Source organism: Triturus cristatus, chromosome 2_2 (genome assembly GCF_964204655.1).
Source record: "Triturus cristatus chromosome 2_2, aTriCri1.1, whole genome shotgun sequence".
Classification (NCBI taxonomy): domain Eukaryota; kingdom Metazoa; phylum Chordata; class Amphibia; order Caudata; family Salamandridae; genus Triturus; species Triturus cristatus.
In genome coordinates, this window is record NC_140582.1 from 224,158,934 (window position 1) to 224,172,249 (window position 13,316).

At 43.3% G+C, this 13,316-nt stretch overlaps 1 protein-coding gene across 1 annotated transcript in view; it reads left to right on the forward strand.

Moving 5' to 3' along the window:
• SHOC1 (shortage in chiasmata 1) overlaps nucleotides 1–13,316 on the forward strand; it is a 1,571,389-nt gene that overhangs the window by 380,587 nt on the left and 1,177,486 nt on the right. Inside the window, exon 9 of the mRNA XM_085643056.1 lies at nucleotides 11,665–11,775. Within this exon, the coding sequence (XP_085499182.1) occupies nucleotides 11,665–11,775 (111 nt within the window). The remainder of the gene's footprint in view (nucleotides 1–11,664; nucleotides 11,776–13,316) is intronic.

Genomic DNA, 13,316 nt, shown 5'->3' on the forward strand with positions numbered 1-13,316 from the left:
ATCTTCGTCTTTTTCCAATTCCAGACTTATATAGATATGCATGAGTAAGATCTGCTCTATTATTACAAACCATTTCCCTTATCTGACCCAAAAAGGCACTTCTGTGTTCAGCCTTCATATAATATCTTTTCACAGCACCCACCTTGAGGTTGAACCTTGTTTTTTTACAACTCTTTTTATTGCAGTGAGAAAGCATATTACTGCAATGACAGCAACCAGCATCCCACAAAGTATTACAATACAGCAATGACAAAGGGAGTTTACAAGTATTGTCCAATGTCCCAGGTATTAACCACCGCCTTCCATCCTTCTCGGCAAGGCCATCTGCCTTGCTCCTGTTACTCCATGCCACTCGGATCAGGTCTCCCAACAGGTCTGCACAGCATCCCCTTCTTCTCATTCCATCGTCCCCATACCCTCGTTCATTTATGTGGACACCCCCTCCCCTTATAGACCACCTTCTCTGCTTGCATGCACCAATCCATATCAGGTGTCCACTCCCGCAGAGTCAGACACTCTAGGAGATCAAGCAGATCCAGATCTTTGCACAGAAGAAGATCACCATCTTGGTCAACCACCACCGGCTCGTCAGTCAGAGGTTATTTATCAAGTCTGACAGTTATACCTCCACCAAGAGTTTCTCCGATTGATGATTTTACTACTTTTACTATTAACAAGGTCTTAATAAGAGACCAAAGTTAGATATACATATACCCATCCAAATGACGTCATCTTCTGTAATATTTGAGACTTTACATCCAAGAATGACAGCACGGCCTTTACTTCCTCTGGTTCCCAGCTGGTTTGAAACTGCAGTGCAATTGTTTCTTACACCTGCATCAGTAAAGTCTGGTCCATCTCGACTTCTCAAAAAATATAAGCCACTGGACCAAGGCCCGCTCTTTCATAGAGCAGATCCTCCTTCAAATTCTGCCATTATAGTGCAGCAAAGTCGCTCACTATTGCTCCTTCATCTTCCATACCACCGGATAAAAATGTAAGCAAATATATGATCTTGGAAAAAGGATGTGTGGAATGTCAGCATCGACTATGAAGGTTGCCAGTGCTTCTGCCTTGTTGGGAAGATATGACAGATCACCATGGGATTCTTTACATAGATTTACAGAAAAACTCTGGCTGGTCATGGGTATTGTTGTGGGATCTGTGCTCGTAAATCACCATGGCTCAGACTCACCAGTCTCAAACCATAAGCGCTACATCGTATTCTGAATTTGCGTTTTTTGGGTAACACACTCTTTGGGTGTCATGCAGATGATGAGAAGACCCGAATGAAAACTGAGATGGACACCTTGAAGGCTGTTAGCCTAGAAAAGCCTGAGAAAATATTGAAGGAGGAACAGACCCTACAATAGGAAATATTTTCCTCAGAGGGTTCAAACCCCTCAGAGGTCTCAGCAAAAGCTACCAAAACAGCCTTATCACCTTCGAAAACTATCAAGAGGTAGGGAAACGCAGCAGTCCGCATACACTGAAAAACCTCTGGCAAAACAATGAGCCTTACTTTCTCCTTTGCTGTTTCGCGCTCCGGTGGGGAAAAGTATTACCAAGCATCTGGTAGAGTGTTGCCTAATAACATCAGACAAATGGGTCTTGAATGTTGTTCAGAATATTTTCTCCACTTTATCTCCTCCTTCAGTTCCACCATCCAAAACATCGCTTTTCCAGAAAGACCTACTGCAAAGGGAAATCGACAATCTATTACAGAAGAATGCGGTGGAGGAGGTTCCTCATCATCAGAAAGGATTTGGAATGTATTCCTGATATTTTTTGGTGCCAAAGAAAGCCAGAACAAAGAATTCAGACCCATACTCGATATTGGAGTACCAAACAAATACATAAAGAAGGAGAAGATCAGAATGTTGGCGTTACACCAGATCCATCCTCCACTTCACCAAGGAGACTGGATGTTTTCAAAAGACCTCCAAAACGCCTACTTTCATGTTCCAATAATAGCAAAGTATCAAAAATCTCTTCATTTCAAAGTAGGCACAAACTATTGTCAACAAAAATCTCTGCCTTTTTGGCTAAAGTCAGCCCCTCAAACATTAGTAATATGCATGGCAGTTTTTACAGCGTATATAAGGAAACAGAAAATCTTTGTCTAGCCTTAGCTGTATGGCTGGTTAATAACCACAAACTTAACCATACCAGCTATTCATCTTTCACATGTTCAAAACGTGCAGACGGATTCCCTCAGCTGAGTATTTCAAGAAAACAACGACTGGGTTATAAACGACACAGTGTTGCAAGACATTTTTTGAGAGTGAGGCTATCCGGAGAAATAGATTTTTTTTTGTAAAAAGCAAAAAATGCCAAAACTACGCACCCAGGTTCTCCCAACCAGAGTTGAAAGGCATTGCCCCTTTGATAGGCTGGTAAGGGAAATTTCTGTATGCATTTCCCCCAGTTCGTCTCATACAGACACTGCTCATCAAATTCTACAGGTCCAAAACCAGAATGATAATGATAGCACCAGAATGGCTTTGTCAGTGGTGGTTAATGGATCTTCTTCACCTGTCAGAGCAAACACACAAGAGATTGCCATTGGGACAGGATCTCATGTACAAATTCGGAGAACAGATTCTGAACCCTATCCTTCTTTCACTGAGCTTGACCTCTTGGCTCCTGAATTCCTCCAATATAGTCATCTAGGTCTTCCACAAGAGTGCATGAACATTATAAGAAAGGCCACGCGTCCTTCTAGAAGAAAATCATATACCTTAAAGTAGAAGCGATGTTGCATTTGGTGCATCCAAAACAACCACAATTGTTTCTTCTGTCAAGAAGATGTTCTGATAGCTTGGGCCAGATGTGCAAAGGTTTCTTCTGCTCGCAAACGGTCTGATTCACACAATAGAGCCGTTGGCAACCAGAAAAAAAGCATTTTCCGATGTACCAATCCCTATTTATGATTCGATAACCTATTACTGAATCGCAAATAGGGTGTGCGATTCGGTGTTAGGAATGGCCATGTTTAGGGCGTCCCTTCCTAATACCGAATCGCAGGGATATGTACAAATGTTTTGTGACTGGGAATGTGGTTGCGAAACATTCGAGTTACCATCAACTTCAAGTTGGTGGTACCCATTTGCAAATGGGAAGAGATCCACAAGGGACCCCTTCCCCTTTGTGAATGTGGATGCCAACATTTTTTAAGAGCAAGCAGTTGTCTCATAGCTTGGGCCAGATGTGCAAAGGTTTCTTCTGCTCGCAAACGGTCTGATTCACACAATAGAGCCGTTGGCAACCAGAAAAAAAGCATTTTCCGATGTACCAATCCCTATTTACGATTCGATAACCTATTACTGAATCGCAAATAGGGTGTGCGATTCGGGGTTAGGAATGGCCATGTTTAGGGCGTCCCTTCCTAATACCGAATCGCAGGGATATGTACAAATGTTTTGTGACTGGGAATGTGGTTGCAAAACATTCGAGTTACCATCAACTTCAAGTTGGTGGTACCCATTTGCAAATGGGAAGAGATCCACAAGGGACCTCTTCCCCTTTGTGAATGTGGATGCCAACATTTTTTAAGAGCAAGCAGTTGTCTCATGGACAACTGCCTATTCTTAAAAAAGAGAAAAGGTAGCTTTTCATTTTTATTTTTGAAATGCATCCCATTTTCCTTAAAGGAAGATGGGCTGCATTACAAAAACAAATGTTGTTTTTTTAAAAAAGCAATCACAGACCCCAGTAGGCTACCATCCCTTTGATTGTAGCCATTCACAATGGGTCACAAATTGCGACCTGCCTCATGAGTATTGATGGGGCAGGTCCATTTGTGACCCACTGCGAATTGCTAACAGTATCAAACACACTGTTGTACATCGCAGTTTGCAATTTCCTAATGGCACATCGCAAACATTCACTATTTGGAAATCGCAAACACGCAATTTCGTACACCTGGCCCCATATCTTCTTCTTCTAGCAAGGTCTGACTTACAGTTTTCTTCTAATAAAGTTCCCCTTGCAGCTACAACTGCTTATAGGCAGTCTCCATCACAAACCTCCTTTTTAAAAATACCAGTGATTAAAGATTTCCTAGAAGGACTTAAAAAGGGTTTTCCACCAGCTTAGTCCATTTTTTTCCTTGGGAATTTAGCATTGTTCTTTCTAAATTAATGCCCCCCTCCCCTTTGAACCCATACACAAAGTCACTGTACAACAGCTTATATGAAAAGCAACTTTCCTAGTTGGTATTACCTCTGTGCGTAGAGTTAGTGAAATACAGGCTGTATGCGCCACTGAACCATATATGGTATTCCATTGTAATAGAGTCGTTTTGAGAACACAGGCCAGTTTTCTCCCTAAGATTGTTTTGTATTTCCTCATTACAATTTATTTCCTTACCCATTTTATTCCCTAATCCTTAAATGCCAGCAGAAAAGTCCTTGCATTCTGTGAATGTTAATGCTGTCCTGAAATTATATTTAGACAAAACCAAGGATATAAGATGGTCAGACTGTCTTTTCATAAACTATGGTCTAACTCGTTCAGACTTGCCTTCTTCTAAGCAATCTATTTCTAGATGGATTGTATCATGTATTATTTTTTCAAACCAGATAACAATGAAACCCCTTCCTGGTATGCCTAAACCACGCTCCACACAGTGAAAAGCTCCTACTATAGCTCTTGTTCGAAATGTATAAATTCTAAAGATATATAAGGCAACTACTTGGAGATCTGTTCATACATTCACTAGACACTACTGCCTAGATTTGGACTCTAGAGCGGATACTCAAAACCCTTTTTGGGTGATTGTTGCAGCAGTTTTTATTTTATGTCCACCTATTTGTGGGATGGGCTTGCTTTTCTATTCAGTGCTTATGGCTATTGATGAGGTTCCCCTGAAAATGAAGGAAAGGTTACTCACCTGCAATTGTAGTTTTCTTCCAGGGGAATCCTTATCAAAGTCATCAGCAACCCTCCAACCTCCCCGGACAGAGACAATTACAGCTTTCAACAATTGCTTCACCCAGGATTCATAATTTCCATCAAAATGACCTGACCTAACTGTCACTTGTGAGACATGATGGGATACAGGGGATACTGTGAGGTTCTTAAAGGAACAGTGCTAGTTTTCTATTCTATGCTTTGCATTGCAGTCTATTGGCTAACAATGTCTAATATTCCCTTTTAAAAAGGTTTTTGAAAGATTTTCTATGCTCACCTTTTTTATGGGGACGCATGTCTATACAATTGGCTTCTTTTTAAAACGAAATTTCAATTGAATCTGGCCATTTTTAGCCTTCTTTAGGCTGCAACAGATATATATCAAGTACTATGATAACCCTGGGCGGCGAACTCCGTTCTGCCAGTGGAGTTTGCAGAGTTTTGCCAACTCTGCGCTCCGTTGGGAACGCTGGGTTCAGGCAAAATCCGACTCCATGGTGAAGCTGAGTCAGCCCCTGTGCCACGCCCAAACAAAAAACCCCAAAAAACCACTTACCTGCTCTCGTGTGTCTCCTGGCTGGCCTTCTCCTTGCTGTGGTCTCTCCTCCTCGCTGCTGTCCTTGCTGCAAACCCCTACTTTGCACTTCTTGAGTGGACTGGGCATGCGCAGTCCACGCAAGACGGAAAACGTAGCGGTTTGCGGCCCGCAACGAGGATGAGGATGGCAGCTAGGAGGAGAGACCACGAGAAGGAGGAGGGCAGCCCGTGGATGCCAAAAAGCAGGTAAGCTGTTTTCTTTTTCTTTTTTTTAATATTGGAAGTTGGACTTGGTAGGGTGGAGCAGAGTTCCACTGAGTTTTACTTTAACTCGGTGGAACTCCGCAGAGTGCCACTCCGTGTACTCCACCCACCCTTATACTATGATACATATTCTTGTTATACATATATGTATGCCTTTTGAAAGTGCTCTGAGATCCCAGCGCAGGGGTGAGACTGTTCAGTGTTTATGAATATGATGAGGATTCTACTGGATGAGAACTAGGATTACAGATGAGCAACTTTGTTCACTTTTGATCAAGATCAAGGGCTTCTTGCTGTGTGGTGTGGGTGTAGAGTGAATTTCTTTCCATGATGACAACAAGTTGGTTTTCTGCTCTGAATGGATGGTTCTCTATTAACTAGATCACATCCATTGTGTCACAAACATATGATTTGGGTTAGCACTACTAAATCAAGATGTAAGATATGTACTCAACCAAAGGAAACAACCCACACAAGTTCCCACTGAGTTTATAGGTGAGTTATTCAGTATAGCAAAGACAAGACAAAAAATATATTCATATTCCAAGGCCTATCACTCCAAAGTAGTAGTAATGGGAGCTGATTTTGCTCCCGAATTGGCAAGCATCTTCATGGATAAATAAGAATGAGCACATATTTACCCAAGGGTAACCATTTCTAGGTAACATCACGTTATGGAAGCTGTATATAGATGACGTTTTAATGATTTCTACAAGGGATGTGAACACAGTAGAAACTTTTTTCAGTGGCTAAATTGTAGGTCTACTGATGTATAATTTACCATATTGTATAGTAATAAGTAGATTTGTTTCTTGAATATTACTATCAAAGTAGAGGATGAACAACTTTATTTTACATTATTCCGTAAACCTATGGAACTTAACACATTGTTGAGATATACGAGCCATCATCCCAGGTTATTGAGTGATAATTTACCCCACTGACAATTCTTGAGGATCAGAAGGGATTGCTCTTCTGGAATAGACTTTTTCAGTGAGCCAGACTTCTCCAACATTAGATCTTTTGTATAGTCACATGCCTGAATCATTCCTGGTCATCAGGCTGGGAATCCTCCGTACATTAAAATATCAGCATACAGTGTAAAATATATATAACAAACAGTACATTATGTAAAATGACCGTAGACCTGAAACAACATAGAAAGACCCCACATTTCAGCCAAGGAGTTGGAAGCTTAAACAGTCTTACCCCCCACCAGAGGCCACTACAGCTCTGATTTCTATTGCACGTTGTGTGTGACAGGGTCCCATGTCCAAGCTCTACTCAAACCTTTCAGTGAACCTGACATTGTTTCCATTTTGGTCTGCCCTGGACTTGAACCAGACCTATCTTCAGGAGTGCAGAATTGTTTTTAGGGAACATTGTTACAATTTCTGGGCCAGGGAGATCTTTTGGTGTGACAATCAACTGTCACAGAAGAGATCTCTTTTTTAAAACCTGTTTGTCTTGTGGCAGCAAGACAATTTATACTGATGACCCACATTCTCAGTGTATTTATTGTCTTTATCCTAAGCACAAGTCACAAGTCAGTGGAATTAAAAATTTGAAAGTCTTTCTCCACTAAGATTCTTAAGGACAGAGAAAGGAGGTTGGCATTACTCCTCTGTACCCTCTTAAGGATATGTCCATGGAGTTGCTGGATTCTGTTTCCATAGATTTGTTAGTGGCTAGTCTGGTGGGGAGGATATCGTTGACCGAGGAGGCTGTGATTAAGGAATCGGTCTATAAGAAACTGGTGCTTTCCTGAGAAAACTATACACCGACTCTCATCTGGCCCTGCGCGCTGCCATTTATGGGACATGTCTTGCCCAGTCCCTGTTTTCTTATGGCAAAACACTAAATCCGTCCCTGGACGATACATCTGACTGTTCTGGGCTTTTGGAACACATTGAGCGCCAGGCTGAGTTTCTTTCCGATGGGTCCTTCGATGGGGTGGGGGCTTGTGTGGAGGTTTGTTGCAATCTGGTATTGAAGGATTGGAAAACTGATTCCGCCCAGAATGCTTTAGCCCTGTGTTTGCCCTTCCAGGGGAATATGTTTGCTGAGGAATTGGAGGGCGAGTTGCAGAAACGTTTTAAGGAGAAGAAGCACTCCACTTCCCTGAAGCAGGCCTCCGCTGATAAGTGAGCTTCAAAACTGAAGTCCACCTTTCGTCAGCCTTCTCGGAGGCAGTTTTCTTGGGGGCTGGGAAGGTTTTCTTCTGGCCGGGGGTTGGACAGGAAAGCCAAAGACCCCCAGCCTAAGCTTCGCTCCTTACTATATGAAGGACCTAGGAATTGTTGGACGGTGGTAGGATTCGGCTAGTTCTTCCAGCCTAGGCGGAGTCTTCTTTTGATGCGTGGGTGCTAGACATTGTGCGCTACCGGATCGAGTTTGCAGTCCCTCCTCTGGATTCAGGAGTTTGTCCGACTTTGTGTCCTTCCAATCGTTTGAAGAGGGCAGCATTATCCCTGGGAATTGGCTCGCTTCTGCAGAAGGGGGCCATTCGGGAAGTCCCTCCGATGGTGAAAAGGCCGTGCTATTACTCCATAATCTTCCTGGGGACCAAGGCAGCGGGGGTGGGGAGGGGGGGTTCGGTCTAGTGTTGGACTTGAAGGCTCTGAACAAGTTTGCCATGAACTTTCCCTTCAAGATGGAGACCGTGCAGATGGTGATCCCATTGGATCTCAGGGATCATCTCATGTGCACTCTGGAGCTGCAGGATGCTTACTCCCAACGATTCCTAAGATTCTGCATTCACGGAAATCACTAGTAGTTTTGTGTCCTGCCCTTTGGCCTTTGGCCTTTAGTTGGCCTCCAGAGTTTTCACCAAAGTTGTGGCTCGATTGGTGGCTTTGTTACATCTCCAGGGTATCCACCTGTATCCTTATCTAGGCGATTGGCTGCTCCATGCCCCCTCCAGGGAGCAGCTTCTGCTCGATCTGCAGATGGTGTGTTCGGCCCTGCAAAATCATGGGTTCCTGCTGAACTATTCAAAGTATAAACTGGTGCCTTCTCAAGGCATGACGTTTATTGGGGCCAGATTTAGCACCAAACTGAACAGTGTTCTTCCCAGCCCCCAAGGCTGTGGCCTTGATGTCCTTGGCACTGAAGGTAATGAGAGGTGCCTCTTTTCTAGTTCAGCTGTGGTTACGGCTTCTGGTTCTCATGGTAGTGGCAGTATTTACGGTGCCCTGGGCCCGGTTCCGTCTCCGGCCTCTGTGGATCCATCTGCTGGCATATTGGGATCTGATATCTCGGGACTTCAGGCCCCTAGTTCTAGTGTCTCTGCCTGTCCTTCCTGTTTTGCGCTGGTGGTCAACGTTGGATAACCTTTCCAGAGGAGTGCAGTTGCAGCTCGATCCTCCCGTGGTCCTTACTACGGATGCCAGTGCTTTCGGGTGGGGGGGCATGTTGATCTCTTCCAGGTGGGAAGGCTTTCCTCCAATTGGAGGGAGCTGATGGCTGTCTACAGGGTGATCATGGGTTTCCGTCTTCACTTGGTGGGGTGTAATGTAGTGGTCAGGTCTGACAACATGGCGACGGTGGCTTACCTGAATCGTCAGGGTGGGATTTGGTCCAGGTCTCTGAATGCAGTGGCTATCCCCTTGTTTTGCTGGGAGGAGACTCATCTTTTGTCTGTAGTGGTGTTCACATCCTGGGGATGAAATATGGTGTGGCGGATGCTCTCAGTCGCTTCATCCTCCCTCCCAGGAGATGTCTCCCACTCGGGAGGTCTTTCTGCAGGTGCGCAGGAGGTTTGGTGTTCCTTTCCTTGACCTGTTTGCTTCCTGGCTAACTGCTCAGCTGCCCCGGTTTTCTGCCCGTGTTCAGTAAGTTGGGGCTTGGGAGGTGGATGCCTTCACTACACCTTGGACGCCCCATCTGTTAATTGCTTTCTGCAATTCTGCCTTTCTGCTAGCTGCTGATTCCCTGTTTTTTGCCACAACTGGTGCCGCAGTTCAGGGGGAGGTTGTGGTGCCCTTTTGGCATCGACGATCTTAGTTCCCAACTCTCAGGCTGCTATTAGTTCAGGGTCTCTGGGTGATTCACGGCTTTCCTTCTCCCCTGCGGTTGGCTCCGTTGTTGCCTCTCCCGCGACTGTGGCTGTCAGTGTGGAAGCTTAGAGGCGGGGGAGGTAGTGCAAGGTGCTCCCTGAGCATCTAGCATTGGCCATCAGTCTCTTAGGCCTTTCTACCCCCAAGTCCTATAGGAGGCACTGGGGAAACTTGCAGCGTTGGTGTGGTTCTCTTCAGTTGTCTTCCCTGGAGTGTTCCCTGACAGATGTGTTGCAGTTTCTTTGGGAGGTTTTCAAGAAACCTTTGGCTGTTTCAATCTTGCAGGCCTAGTGGCCTGTGATTATGGCGTTTCGGTCCCCTTGGGGGAATTTGGCAGATGTGAACAATTTGGTCTTGTGGTTGCTGAGGGTTTTTTCTTTGTCTCGTCCATTGGTGAGGCCTCTGTTCCCATTGTGAGACTTGCCTCTTATTTTGCAGGCTTTGCTTGCAGTTCCACGTGAGCCGTTGGACTTGGTGGACATTAAGTTTGTCACTTCAGAGGTAGTTTTCCTGGTGGCCATCACTTCGGCCTGGCTCCTGGGTGAATTGGGGGCTCTGATGGCAAGGGAGCCCTTCATGTCTTTTTTGGAGGATGGGGTTGTCTTATGTTAGAATTTCTCTTTTATGCCCAAAGTGGCTTCCCAGTTCCATCATTCCCAGGAAGTGATTTTGCTTGCATTGCAGGTGGAGCCGGAGTCTAGGGGTGATCTTCCTTGGTCTTTGCTCGATTTCAGCAGGGCCTTGCATATCTATCTGGATTTTACCAGTCCATTTTGGAAGTCATACTCTCTGTTTGTTTCCTTTGTGGTCTCCTCCAGGGGTGTTAAGGCCTCTTCTTTGTCCATTGGTCATTGGCTGAAGCAGGTTGAGTTGACTTACTCTCTTTTGTGGTGTCCGGCTCCTGCCGAGGTGCATGGGTGTTCTACTTGGAGATGGCAGCTTCCTGGACCGAATTGCGGGAGAGGGGGATTTCCCTGTCTGAGATTTGTAGGGCTGCTACTTGGGTATCCTCTAATAAATTTGCACGCCATTATAGGATCCAGAATTTGCTGTGTGATGATACTAATTTTGGATTGGGGTGTTGCAGGCTGTGAGGGCTTGAATTCCTGCATTCCTGACTTTCTATTCCAAGATATCACTTGGGTGCTGCTGTGGTCGTTGTGTCGTTGTGTTTATGTTGATGTGAATGCTGGTGTTTTGCTTGGGTATTCTCATTATGTAATGAATGGGGCGAGGACAGGAGGGACCTTGAGGTAGTGCCCTTTTACATACCGGTAATCTTTATTACTCCTGGTTCAGTTTTCCTCGTCCCATTCATTACTCCCCTCTCTGGCGCCCAGCTTTCATATTGGGGCTTCTAGTTCAGAAGGAATGCTGGGTAAGTACACCTACGTACTCCCAGTGGGAGGGGTTGGGGTAGCGATCCGGCAATCCTTTTGTTATTTTTTCTGTCTGTGAGATAAGACTCATTAAGTAATGAATGGGAACGGAAGTAATGAAGATTACCGGTAAGTAATAGAGCATCAACTCACACCAAAGGCAGGAAAACCAAGCAATCGGGAGTGAGAAAAGAATATCTCATTAAGGAAGCAAGTTGCATGGAAAGTCAGAACTAGGGATGTGTGAAAGTTGTGTACTTTTCTCTTGGGTAATTTCTCTAAATTGTGGGGAAATGATGTATCATTATGCAAAATGCACATATGATATATCTTGATAAAAAAAATAGCACCAAAAACAGCAAACAAAAGATCCTTCCATTCTGGCCATTCATGTTGCTCTCGTGCTCATTGACACAGTACGCAAATGAAAATATCTATTTCTAGAAAATGTATCTTTGCTGCTGGAATTTCCGCCTGTTTCTTAATATTGTTTTGTCTGTGTTGTTTTTTAGAATTAGTAACAAGACGCAGTGCTGATTTAGAAATTTCTTTTTACGGCCCTACAACTAAAATCGTTGATACTAATGAAGCTGCCACAAGTGATGTGGAAGAGAGACATAGAGGTAAGGCTGAATTGGGCTTTTAGTTGCCATGCTATTCTACTTGTAGGTATTGAATAATATACATTTGAGGATCTTCTTAAATTGGGGAAATGGTATGCACAGCTTTTAATGTATTCATTTATTTAAAAGTTATGTTTAACATGTTAATATATTCTTAAAATAGCTACATTATTTTGTCAAGGTTAAGGGAGTTGTTTTCCTACAAATAAATGCGCACACTAATTAAATATTATTTAAAGCTATGGTTACATTATTTTGCTCATAACCTAGGGCTGGCTCAAAAACCCTGTGCAGACACAACACAGGACTGATGTTGATCAATTTTTAGATGGATTTCAAAAGATCACAAAAGCGGTTTGCACTCATGCTATGTGCTATCAGTATAAGGTGCATCAGTATTCCAACTTGTTGGTTCTTCTCCTACTGTATGCTACTTGTAAATATTACAACAACAGAATCTGAGAGACATGAAAAATATCTCTTGTAATAATTTTCGTAATATGGACATAATTAAAGATGAAAGACCAAATTTCATATGGGAGTTGTTAGCCACCCCTGTCATACACTGTGTGCCCGATTCACAGAACTAATCTGAGACAAAATCCTAAACGTACTACTTTTGGTATTCACAGAAGGCATTTAGTAGTAGTAAAGTTAGGATTGTGGCTTAAGTCTGTCTTAAGTCTGTCTTAAGTCTGTCTTAAGTCTGTCTTAAGTTTGTCTTAAGTCAAACTTAAGACAAAATCTTAACTTTACTACTACTAAATGCCTTCTGTGAAACCAAAGGTAGTAAGTTTAGGATTTTGACTCAGATTAGTTCTGTGAATCGGGCCCTGCTATTTCTGAGAATGTGAATTATTCTCCACGTGTGTTTTGATGCTTGCATGTAAATACGAAAATGCATATGCTCATGTGTGCCTTAACGCGTTCTGCAAATTTTTTTTGATTAATTGCGATTTTGTTATCGCACCTGTTTGAAGACCACTAAAGCCTTATTGTCATTGCACACTTGCACGCGCTTTAAATGTTTTTTTGTTTTTCTATTCCATGTTATATACTACACATTCCTGTTAAATCATTCGAGCAAAGCAATTTTAGAAATTAGTAGAGTTAGCTCTTGTTGTAGTTAGTTTATTATTTCACAAAGGTCTTATCACATTCTTCCCACTAGAAGATCCCGGCACCTCCTTATTAATACTTATGTCCAAAAGTTTCCTTCCTATCACATGCTCTTGCTTCCATTCACTTGTATTGAGAAAAAGTGTTTAGCTGTAGCACCACAATGTATGGATTTTAGAAGTACACGCTCCGTCTACTCAAGGACGAAGCGCTGGTCCGTTGAAACGGCAATTGTCTCGCTGGTTTTCAATGCTTTGCTGGCTGTTTCTGGTATGTATTATGTGAGATGATTTTTGATTTCTTTTTCTTTTGTTTTGAGGCAGTAGTCAGTTAACAGAAGGCAAAGGCTATTTCTTCAGTATTGGATCTTTCATAGATTCACATAAAGACAATCCTGTGTCTGAGGCTGACAGTGATGATTC